Raw genomic sequence first — 12,994 nt, 5'->3', positions numbered from 1 at the left:
ACAAATGGTTGTAAGTCAAGGACTGCCTGTAATGATGTCCAGCGGTATAAAGTTTAGAAAAATCACTGGAGGGGTTTCATCCTTTTATCAAATGAGGCTGAGGATGTCAATTTTATTATTTCAACACCTGTACTCTGACGGGCTCCTTAGTAGGCCGTTTCCATAATTGTCAAAAAATAATGTGATTAATAAACCTATTAGTAAAGGGTGAGTGGATATCTACGGTCTTTCTAATTCTGTAAGCTGATCTGGCTAACAGAGACATCCTTTTTGCTAATACGTGGACTGGTTTCTTGTTATTAGGGACATTATTTAAAATAAATGAATTCCCCAACCCCATGGTCAATATTAAGTTGGAATTACACTTTTTTTTTCTAATAGCCTCTTGGTGTAAAATTATATATTTTGAAAATAAAGTATATTTCACCATCATATCTGAACAAGTGTATAATTGAGAGCAAACACAGAGTGTATTGCTGCTTATATAAAAAACTGCCTTTTAATAATATCAACACAGATTCTTTTTCCTCCCAAAATCCAAAGCCCTTCAATTTATTTTATTCATCTCACAAATATTATATAAAAACAAAGGCAATTATGTCTCTCCCTAATGAAGAATAAGATACAACCCCCCTGCCTCATGCTAGAAAAAGATGCTTCTTTTACTCACTACTTTGGTTTAAATCAGGATTAATTATAGAATAGAATAGAATAGAATAGAATAGAATAGGATAGGATAGGATAGGATAGGATAGGATAGGATAGGATTGGAAGGGACCTTGGAGATCTTCTAGTCCAGACTCCTGCTCAGGCAGGAAACTCTATATCATTTCATACAAATGGCTGTCCAGTCTCTTCTTAAAAACCTCCAGTGCTGGAGCATTCACAACTTCTGGAGGCAGGTTGTTCCACTGGTTAATTGTTCTAACTGATCTACTAAATCTACTAAAACTGTCTGAGACAGAGATATATAGTGCTAAAAGTATTTGCCTGACTCTTCATAGTTTTTTAACATTAAGCTAGATGACAAAAATTACACAATCTGAAACACGATAAACTAACCAAACTTTATTAAATGCGTGCAACCTGATAATGCTTTAAAAGTAAATCATCAAACTCTAAACAATCTGTTATATGGAAAAGTTATAGAAGTCTAAGAAATTAACTATACTAAGCATTACCGCCATACTTTTCCATTCACAGGTGCCGCGTTTTCTGAACAAAAATCCCGAGGCCATTTATTTAGTTGTAATATAGATTGACCCCAGTAAGCCGAAGTGGTGGACCAGTTCACAGCATTAATCTTTATGGTGGTTAGAAATTTTGTTACAGCTACTCAGAGACTTGCTAGCTGGTTTTTATAGATGTTTTCACAGCCTGGTGTCAGAATATGTCAGAATTTATACGGAAGATAATATGTGTTGAGAGGAGGGATTGCAGGGCGCATCTCTTTACTATGGTTAAGGAAGGCTCACATTTCATGTTGCCTGACTCCATATGGCATTGCTTAAAAAATGAATCAACAAATTTGCTTTCCCAAACACCTCTCGCTGCTATTGTATGAATGGTGACAGCCAAGGATCAACAATATTTTAGCCTTGTTTCCGCAACATAATCCTCGGCTAGGGAAAGCCTGTAATGCCTCTGCTTCTTCATTTCAAAGCTGCAAAAATACGGATAATGCAGTATCCTAAGACAACGGACCAAAAACGCAGGGAAATCTAAATTGTTTACGTGCCAATTATAGGGATAAAACACGAGTGAGCACTGCTCTTCTGTGCCTATCAACATCCGCTGGTTGCAATTTGCTTATGTGGGAAGGGATTTATTTTTTTTTCCTTTTACAAGTGAAAAAATTACCTGAATTAGACTGCTTTTTTTTCCCCCATGAAGAGAAGAAACAGATTCTCCCTCTAGAACCCTGGGGCGGGGAGGGGGGGTGCCGAGAGCACCTCTTACCATTTGAGTCTTCCACTTCTTCGGCAGTAGTGTGGTTCTTGGAGGCATGTTGAGCATGCGAGGTTACAAGGCTGATAATTCGTGGTCTTGGTAGTGTCAATGCCTTCCCATGCACTTTCAGGGAGTGCTCTTTTAGCTGGCTGATTGTCATGGTGGAAAATGAACAGGAGGAACATTTGTACGCATGTTCACCTGTTTGAGCAAAACAACAAGCAAGTCATCAGCTCAAAGGACAACAGGAGGGGGAGAAAAGTAGGCAGGTGCGAAAGGAAGCTCGGGAAGGGGATAATTTTTCTTCAAATGGAATCGGCAATGGGTTTTAATGAAATCCCATGGGATCCTCTCCTTTGGGTGGGTGGGGGAATCCTACAGAATAAAATTGTTTGAACTGTCCTATTTCCTATAGTCTCGGGACCAAAACTGAAACCTGGTTGCCATACTAGAAGCTGTTCTTTCCTTCAAACCAAGTTTTGGAAAGTGGTTTGTCACTGCTTTTTCCTAGGGTTGAGAGAGAATGGCTGGCCCAAAGCCTAAGTCACACTGCCTAGGGCAGGACTAGAACTCAACAGTAGCCCAGTCTCTAGCCTGGTGCCTTAACCTCTATACCAAATTGTCTCTAATATGAGAGATTGCACATTCAGACAAATGAGCTGCTGATAGTCTTATCCATGGTGAAAAATTCCTTATGCATGTTATATCAATGGGGCAGCAAAGCTTAACAAAAATTGCTTGAGGGGGGCAGAAAATGGGAATGGGGGCAGTTTTGCTTGAGGAAACAAGTCAATCTCCAAGAGATAAGAAGGGAAATACCAGGGGCTAAAGTGTACAGTGAAAACATAATATTCATGCCAAACAGTACTTAAATGATAATAACCCTCATTAACATGATTAATGATGTGTTACTTGTACCGTGTTGATTGAGGTCATGAGTCCAGGGGTGAAACTGTAAACTTTCCTAGTGTGTCTACTGGTAACTACTAATTAATCCTTTTACTTGAATTGAACTTGACATTTCGGCATGATACATGCAGACTTACATGCCCATCACATTATTTCTTTCCCGGGGAAGCAAGGTAAGTGCAGAAAAGGAACAGGAAAACGTAGCCCAGAGGAATTAAAGCATAAATATCAAAAGGAGAAGGAAATTTAATTCTTATACAGGTAGTTCTCACTTGTTCAGTGGCAGGTGTTAAGTACCATTAGTAAGTGATAACAACTGGTCCTCTTAGCTGCAGCCATCACGGTGCACCCCCCCCAGTCATGTGATCACGATTGCACCCCCAGTCATGTGATCACCGCCCTGCATTTCCAATCATCACAGCATCCTACGGTCACGTGATCGCAATTGGTAACCATCCCTGCTGGCTTCTCACAAAGTCAATGGGAAAGCCGACAAGAAGTTGCAAATCACCGTCATGTGATGTCCCTGCTTTACAACTGCATGGCTGTCACTTAATGATGGCAACTGGAGCTGCCAGAATTGTTATCATGAAGTAGCATAGTTGTATGACATCGTGCTTAACAACTGCACAACTTAACTGATGGGATTTCTAGTCCCAATTTCCATTATTAAATGAGGATTACCTGTAACACCATAATTTTCCTTATCTTTCTATACTTGAAAACCATCCTTTTATCCACATTTATACACTGCCTTTCCTTTAAATTTGTCAGTTTTTTTGAAGATCTTATCAACAGTTACATTTTCAGTCTTTTGTTTCCTCTTGATCCATTTTTTTGTTCCTAACATCATACATTCTTTCTGACCAAATCACTTCTATGTGCTTTCAATTTCCCATCTTTGATAAATATTTTACCAAGGCCCACAAATTCATCTTAAAAAAACTGTTGTTTTTCACAATTTTTGCACAGCTTGCAATGCTTAACTTTATTATTCCTGTCAAAGATAACTACTTTGGTCTTTAATACATTAATGTTTATATCCACAATATTAAGTGCAAATCATCTGGGTCCTCAGCCAGCAACTTAGCATCATTTCTACAGAAATGTACATAGACATTCATATTCCCAAAAAATGGACCTCTAATGTCAACAAATGTTATATACTGTATATATGTATGTGTGTGTGTGTGTATACAGTATATATATATATACATATATACATATATATGTATACGTATATATGTATATATATATACTGTATACACACACACACACACACATATATACAGTATATAACATTTGTTGACATTAGAGGTACATTTTTTTGGAATATGAATGTCTCTCTCTCTATACACACACACACACACACACACACATATACTATAGAACAAATAAAAACGAACACCAGGATAAAATTTAAACTAAAAACGTTTAATCCAATGCCAAGCTTTCGTCGGTCAGCACTACCGACATCATCAGGGCTTAAAACAGGTCGATGGGAGTCTCTTTTTTATAGCACTGGCCAGTTTTTGCGCACGACTCCTGGACCTCGTCATCAGTCCATCCGATGATCCTGGTTGTTTGATTTTTGGGAGTCACGCATTGGCTGTTTTCTTGGTGTTTTTTAGTGCTGCTACTCCGTTGTTCACAACTCCGTTGAGTCGTGCGCAAAAACTGGCCAGTGCTATAAAAAAGAGACTCCCATTGACCTGTTTTAAGCCCTGATGATGTCGGTAGTGCTGACCGACGAAAGCTTGGCATTGGATTAAACGTTTTTAGTTTAAATTTTATCCTGGTGTTCGTTTTTATTTGTTTTATAGTATGACTTTACCCAGGATTCGCATTTTTAATGAAATCAGATACACACACACACACACACACATATATACTCTGTGTGTGTGTGTGTGTGTGTGTGTGTGTGTGTGTGTGTATGTATATATAATAACTAAAGGAATATCATACATCCTTTTGAATCTTTAAGCATTTGTTTATTCTTATTTTTATTCTATTATTCATTATTCTTATTATTCTTGAACATACTTTACATTCAACAGACTATTCTCAGCAGCCTTCAACTCTACATTCTTATAAAATATCCCTTAATTCAATGCTATTTATTTTAGCATGTGTTCTATATATCAATCCGTATAATAAGCTTTCTTTCTCACGTTCACATATTTTTCACTAACCTGCTCAAAAACAAAACTTTCTAAGCCTTTGGTTGGCATAGCACTATATGCATTTCTCCAACTCTGCTCAGTGCCACATTCTGAGATCAGAATTCTACCCAAACTTTCCCAGGCATATGAGACAACCTAATTGCTGTGTAATTTTTGCATTCCTTCTTGTTATAGTTCCCTTTGTACAAAGGAACATAATGGCAGTCTTCCAATCATCAGACACAGATGAAATCTTCATACACATTATATAAATGCACAGCCATTCCAAACCACACTCCTCTCTTGACATTTCTCCAGTTCCACTATCTATAGCAATAGCACTTAGACTTATACACTGCTTCACAGTGCTTTACAGCCCTCTCTAAATGGTTTACAGAGTCAACGTATTTTCCCCAACAATCTGGGTTCTCATTTTACTGACGGAACACTGAGTCAACCTTGAGCCAGTGAGAATCGAACTGCTGGCAGAATTAGTCTGCAATACTGCCTTCTAACCACTGCGCCACCACGGTTGCAGCTTTACCATTTTCCAACCTTCTCATAGCATCTATTAATTGCTTTTCATCATTGTTTTCCTTGAGTACTTATAATGATACTTAGAACATTCATTTCAATTCCACTGTCTGGTGTATCAATACTACTTTCACATAACTCTCTAAAAAATTTTTCCCCAGTATTCTCTTACATCAATTACACACACATGGAAAACTACCACCACCACCACCACCTCTTGACATTTATAATTCTTTAAAGTCGTAAAAACAGTATATATAAATAAAATAGCAAAATAGAACAGTAAAGTATATGTCAATGGGAAATGAACCTCATGTAGCTGGCCTAATGGGAAATAATTTCCACTTTCTAATTGTCTTTGATATGATTCCCAAAGAGTCAATTCAGCACCTGAGGGCAGGACAAGAAGCAATGGATGGAAGCTCATCAGAGGAAGATCCACCTGGAACTAAGGAGAAATTTCCTGAGAGTGAGAACAATTAGTAGTGGAACAGCTTGCCTCCTGAAGTTGTGAGTGCTCTATCAATGAAGGTTTTCAAGAAAAGACTGGACAACAATTTGTCCAGGAGGTTGGGGGTTAGATTGGAACAGGAGTCCCTCACCTGTGGGCTGCGGCCCACTATTGGTCCATGGCCTCTTCACAACTGGGCCGCATGAGTGGTTGGCTCGTGTACACGCATGCTTGGGGCCTCATTTGTGTGAGTGTCCCGGACGCTCAGGGCCCATGTGTGAGTATTGTGGGCATTCACAGCCCCACTCGCGCAAGCACTCGGGGCCTCATGGGTGCTCTCAGCCCCACTTGTGTTCTTAGCCCCACTCATGCAAAAAATGGGTGCTCGTGCAAGCGCACATGCGTGAACACATGCATACCCCTCCCACAAAACTATCCCCTCTTTCCCCTCTCCTCCCGCTCCGGACCACCAACCCAGAAAGGTTGGTGAACTCTTGACTAGAAGACCTCCAAGGTCCCTTCCAGTCCTATGATTCTATGACTTCTAACCAGTGGTGGGATTCAAATATGCGAACAACCAGTTCTCTGTGTGAATGCCGCTTCTGGAAGTCGGTTCTGGGCCTGGGCAACAAAAAATTATCTACCGGTTCTGCTGAACTGGTGCAAACTGGCTGAATCCCACCACTGCTTCTAACCCATCTTGCATTCTGATAATCTTTCATTATAAGGATCTAATGCAGCATAATAGAATTATGAATTAACCTAACTAGTTTTGGTGCCTGAACAACTGAGAACATCTGAAGATGCACTAACAAGTGAATATAATGATGTTAGATGGAAAATGTGCAAAAGGATCAAAGGACGAAAAGGAGTGCAATTAGGAATTAAGTAATAAAGGGCTTTCAAATTTAACAAGGACATAGTCTTTGACATGAAAGCAAGACTACTCCAAGATCTGGTGGATGTTATATAATAATGCTAATTTAGGGCAATTGTTTATGATGAACAAAATTTCATTTTAAAAAACAAAATGACATTTAGGTAGAGGAAAAGATGGCTGTTTCAGGAGATTGCAAAGTATGAATGGTGTTTTCAAGAACTACTATATAAACAGAAGTTTTTTGGTTTTTTTTACTGAAGCAGACTTACATTTATGGTTCAGGTTTGCCCATTCAACCTTCCTGCTATTCCACCCCCACCAAAATTTAGGGGGAGACGGGTTAGAAAGAACCCACAAAATAATCTAATTGAAAGAATATTTATTGCATGCAACATTTGTTGTTGTGCCGTCAAAGTCAATTTTGACTCATGGTGATTACCTAGACCAGAGGTCCCCAACCTCTTGGGCACCGGACCGCGTGAATAGCTGGGCAGTGCAAGGGCGTGTGTGCTCACCCCCCCTTGTGCCACAAGTATTGCTCAGGCAGCAGCAATGCTGCTAAGTATTGTGTGAGCGGCAGCATTGCCACGAACCTTGTGTGGGCGGTGGCAGTGCCGCAAGCAGCAGGTGGGCAGCAGCATGCCACATACAGGTGGCAGTATTGCACCGCAAGCAGGCCACGGTGCGATCCTCACCCCGATGGTAGCATCGCTGCGAGCCTGGCAGCAGTGGCGCCCCAAGCTTCACACAGGCGCTGGTGTTACTGAGAGCCTCACACACATGCTCGCAGCCCCGTCTGCATGGTGCACATGCTCGTGGCCTGTTTGTGTGTGCACACGTATGTGTGGCCACATTCAGGTTTCCGCATGCGCGCGTAAGGTGCCTGCCCCTTCCTCTCCCACCGGGCCGCCAACCCAGAAAGGTTGGGGACCCCTGCTCTAATAGGAGGGATTGTACATTGTACATTATCATGTCCCAGGATAATGTTGCAGGATCCAATCTGGATCGATCACTGAGACCAGAGGTTTTGTCTTCCAAGCTTCCGGAGGTTTCTCTCTCATCAAAAGTTCCCTGAGGATGAGCTCCAGCACAAGTCTGAAAACTCGGAAGACTAAACCTCTGGTCCCAGTGACCAACCCAGATTGGATCCTGCACTGTACATGCAGATAAATGAGCTGCTGATAGTTATCCATTTTTTCTGCACCAGGAAACAAGAGATATTCATGAGAGTGAGAACACTCGCCACAAACTGATTCTAGTGTTCCTTCTAAGTACAACCCCAGTAAACCAAAATACACACTTCAGCCAGATGTTACAACATGAGAATATGAAAATAAGAATTAACAAGAGGAAAACAAATGACAGTTCCTTAAGATGCGTTGCTAAATATATGTATAAACAAGCACATCAGCCAACTGTTGATAGAAAAATGACTGTTCCAGATGCTTAAATACAAAAAGCAGAAATGCCAACGTCTACAGCAGGATGAATGGTTTATATATATATATATATATATATAGATAGATAGATAGATAGATAGATAGATAGATAGATAGATAGATAGATAGATAGATAGATAGATAGATAGATAGATAGTTTATTCACAAAACAGAAGTTCCATACATGTGAATGTTTTGGGTAAATGTTAGAATAGCAAAAAGGGCTCTGCATCCCACAAAATGAATTGTGCAGAATAAAAATAGAAAATAGAATACGGAGGTCACCAGAGAATATTATGAGAGGCTCAGTTTTTTTAGTACAGAAAGGTATTATATGAGTCCTCCATTGAGACAGCAGCTTATAACCCCAAAATACGTTTTAGCAAGACACTAAATACTTCCAGGCCTCTTGCTCTACTTCTGGTTATGCGGCTAATAATTCAACAACCCAAACAAACCCTTTGACATTAAAAAACAAGCAAAAGATATTCTGCAAACAGACAATTAATTGGCCTAAACTGCTTTCCAAAGGATTAGTTACATAATATACATTAGGTCAAGAATCTCAGAAAAGCGAAAGGAAATATCTGCAGCAAATCAAATGAAGAAACCTAAGTAGGATCTGTGGCTATGAAGAAAAATGATAGCATTTCAAAAGCAACACTTCATTTGTTTTTAAAAAAAGTTTCTGAACGAAATCCCCAAATCTGGCCATTTTCTATTTAAGAGTCAACTGAAACAAACACCTAGTAATATAAAAAAAAATATACAGTGCAGCATACCTGGGCTCATAAGAACAACTTTATTAAGCTAGAAGAAAGGGTGAATCTAGTTTATTCCCAAAGTCCTTTTCAACTAGATGATTCTAATATAATATTCCATTTACAATGTTGAATAAATGTTTTCAGAATGTGTATAAGCAAATGTACAAGCAGCCACCGTTTCTCTGTTGACTAAATAAAACAGCTGGCATTCAGAGACACTGAGCAGAAATTCCCTTAATTATCAAGATTAGCCACTGATAGTCATGTATATGAATGTGCTCAACCCATGTTTAAAACCATCTAGGCTAGTGGCCAGTTCTGTATCTAGGGGTAAAAAATACCACAAGTTAATTCTATACTCAATCAAAATAGAACTGAATAAACATAGTAGCTCTGTCATGTCTAGCTGGGAAATAAAATGCCAGTTTTGAATTGAAATATTGTGGGGGGGGAAATAGTCAAGGTAGAAATACGTCATATGATCCTGATATGTAAACTTTGGTAGAACTGTAGCATCACAGAACACAATGAAGATCGCATAATCACATCTTGATACTTTATGACTATGTTACAGAGGATTACAAACATTGTAAATCGCACGCAAGTATTTTTAGGCTAAACATTCCTGAAATAATATAAACTGGAACAACTGACTTCAGGGCACACCTTCAGCAATATAGTTTCCTAAATATCTGATCTCAAAATTATATACAGTAGAGAAACCTGAATAATGGGTCAAATCTACCCTCCCCCCCCCCAATTTTTGGGACTAATTGATACATGAAACCAAAGCTCATCAGAAATGAATTCATAATAGGACAGAACATGACAGCCAATCAAAGACTACGCTGTACTTATTGAAGAACTAAGTCTTACAAGAACGATCACAGACACAACTATAAAAAATAATATTTGCAACTACCGTTATCCAATATTTGGTAACGTTATTTTAAATGAGAACCATCTTTGCTTTAACAAACTTGTATCTTTCTCAGCAACATTAATTTTGAAGAGAAATCTCTGACGCCCACAGCTATTATTGAAGTTCTAGATTTTGAAATGTATGCCCATTAACTAATGAATTGGCAGGTTGTACTTAATTATTTTTGAACTATTGTTATTTATGTTTCTGGTGAGGAACACAGTCAAAATTGTAACTATCAGATTAAATTCTCATTTAACAAACTCACCTAACTTCTCTATGCTTTACTAAATACTGTAGACTACACATTGTAATACTTACTAGAATTTAGGAAAACTATAGAAATTGAAGTTTCAGGAATATTACTTATTAAAATATTCATGGTTTCCCACATTTTAAGGGGGTCCATAAATTCAAAAATCATAAAGTGTCTGCTGGGGAAAAGAAAAGCACCTAGCATGCCTTGGGTTAATACATAACACATAGAGATTCTTGATCAGAATGTGTTTTCTTAGAATACACATGCTTCAAAATGTACATTTAAGCATGATGATCTGTACATAGATGTCTATTAAAGTGTGCACGCCATTCTTGTTGCTTATTCTCACTGAACCATACAGCAACATCGTATGTCCATGTCCTTATAAAAGTGTTCAATATGTGATATTTGCAGAGTTACAAAAAAGCAGATTGTTAACGTAAACACAAAATTATGCCAAACAACAAAATACGCAAGGAACAATGGCTATGATTAGGCTCAAAACAAAGGGTAAGATTGCACTGCTTAATCTGAATATGAACATTTGGCACAGCTCTTTTATTTCAACCTGATTAGCATTTACTATCCAAAGGGGCTGGCTGTTCTGCTGCAGCCTAAGCTCTTAATTCAACCTCTTGCCCTGGTTTCCACCCTAGTAGAAGTTTAATTATGGCTCTGGAATTAAGTTCCAGCCTGTGTCTAATTTAGGATCACCTAACTCAGTTGGTTCAATTCCAGCTTAAGATTTGCTGAATGGAGAATTAGCTTAACTTAAGCACTTTTCCCATAATTGGCCCCAAGGCTCACTTTAAAGGCTGCAAGCTACTGTTAATTGAGGAGGCTACGGCAGCAGAAAACAGTGAGGGGGGGGAGGGAAGTAAGGGGACCTTCTTGTTATGAAACTCAGGAAGAGACTTACCAGCATGGACTTTGAGTAGGTGAGTTTTCAGCCGGCTATTGTAGGAGGACTTGAAAGGGCAGAGTTTGCAGCGGAATGGTTTGTGATGTCCGTGGTGTGCTTGCATATGGCGATCCAAACTTGGGTAGGAGAAAAGCAGCAATGGGAAGCAAAAGAAAGAAAGAAAGAAGCAAAAATATCAATCATTTCAACTAGTACGGGAGGGCTAAAGACATTTACATTACCATCTGCACCAGCACAAATGTGTTTTCTCTTCGCGGAAGAGATGCAGGAGCATGAGTATTTATTATTTAATTGGATTTATATCCTGCCTTTTGTTCAGGAGCTGAAGGTAGCGTACCCTAGAGCTCCCTCCTCCAATTTCTCCCTATAACAGCATCACCATGTGCTAGGTAAGACAGAGAGTGAATGATGGGCCCAAAGTCACCAGGGAGCTTAGGCAGCTGAGAGTGGGCAAGAAACTGGTCTCTCCTCTCCTAATCTAATACCGTCACCACCACTAGCCCCCCAAGCCTGCAAGCCGGATCTCTCCAGTGGACCCCTCGATGGGTTAGAAAGCTCAAGCAATAGCAATTCAGGGCAGAAAGAAGGAAGAAAAGGAGAAGTATCAGACAACTGTACCTCTGCCAGAAGAGTGGACATGAGTCTTCTGAAGGGCTGAGGAGGAAAGGAAGAAAGGGGTCACCTATATCCAATATGCTCCCTAGTCAAATTAGCTTCTCCTCATGGGACCATGTGCATTGGTCCTACACCTGCCTGTGGCCAGGTCCATCTTTTTTTCCCCTTTTTTTGACTGAAATCTCAGCTCACAAAAAGGTAACCACTTCTTCTGTCTCCACTATAGCAACGGCAATAGCACTTATATACTGTTTTATAGTGCTTTACAGCACTCTCTCAGCGGTTTACAGAGTCAGCATTTTCCCCCCCCCCCAACCATCTGGGTCCTCGTTTTACCGACTTCGGAAGGATGGAAGGCTGAATCAATCTTGAGCTGTTCAGGATCGAACTCCTGGCAGTGGAATACAGAGTTAGCCTGCAATGCTGCATTCTAACCACTGCGCCACCACTATAGTTACATCACTGATAACGTGAAAATGATTAAACTGAGAAGCTGTTTATTGTTCATTTATTAGATTTGTTAAGGCCACCCAACTCTAAGAAGACTCTTGGCATCATACCATAACTCCAATGCCTATATTAAAAACATAACAAAAAATCACATCACTGTCTGGACCAAAACAAAACTCCCAAAATGGGGGGTGGGGAATAAAAACCTAAACAGGAGCTCTACAAACACCTTAATTTCAAGCCAGGAACACAGCCAGGTCTTAAGAAATCAAGGAGAGAGACAACTGTGTGTATCTCCAAGGGAATGCTGTGCCAGAAGGCAGGGGTGTGTGACAAGGAAGGCAGATATGTTCTGTTTCTCAAACCAAGCTTCTCTTAATTTGCCCTAAGGCTCAGAAAGAGTATTATCTTGTGTGGGATGGTGGTGATGGTGAGGATCATAGATGCACAGCTGTCTCAATACCCCTTTTCTTACACAGAAGGACACACACTAAGTACCAGGGCTAATGATGCCATTGAATTTATCCAATCCTTGCCTCTGTTTACACACACACAATTTTAGAAGTTGAAAGCACTCACTTTATAATTCTATTAATAGCCTGCATAGTTGCATATGACTGCTACTATGAGAAGAGGTAGGTAGGTGACTTTCAATAGCTAACCTCTTTTTAAGTATGCTGTAGCATGAAGTACTTCTCTTTTCATCTAACAACTGTCCATATATTTCAGTCTTTCTC

General features: G+C 39.6%; 1 protein-coding gene across 1 annotated transcript in view; it reads right to left on the bottom strand.

The window, feature by feature from the left end:
* ZNF462 (zinc finger protein 462) overlaps positions 1–12,994 on the bottom strand; it is an 86,249-nt gene that overhangs the window by 53,745 nt on the left and 19,510 nt on the right. Inside the window, exons 5-6 of the mRNA XM_015821370.1 lie at positions 11,190–11,308; positions 1,960–2,151 (exon numbers count right to left, since the gene is read on the bottom strand). Of these exons, the coding sequence (XP_015676856.1) occupies positions 1,960–2,151; positions 11,190–11,308 (311 nt within the window). The remainder of the gene's footprint in view (positions 1–1,959; positions 2,152–11,189; positions 11,309–12,994) is intronic.

The sequence above is a fragment of the Protobothrops mucrosquamatus genome, unplaced genomic scaffold (genome assembly GCF_001527695.2).
Source record: "Protobothrops mucrosquamatus isolate PMUCROS unplaced genomic scaffold, P.Mucros_1.0 scaffold1317, whole genome shotgun sequence".
In the NCBI taxonomy this organism is placed as follows: domain Eukaryota; kingdom Metazoa; phylum Chordata; class Lepidosauria; order Squamata; family Viperidae; genus Protobothrops; species Protobothrops mucrosquamatus.
This window is presented reverse-complemented; position numbering and strand designations above follow the sequence as displayed.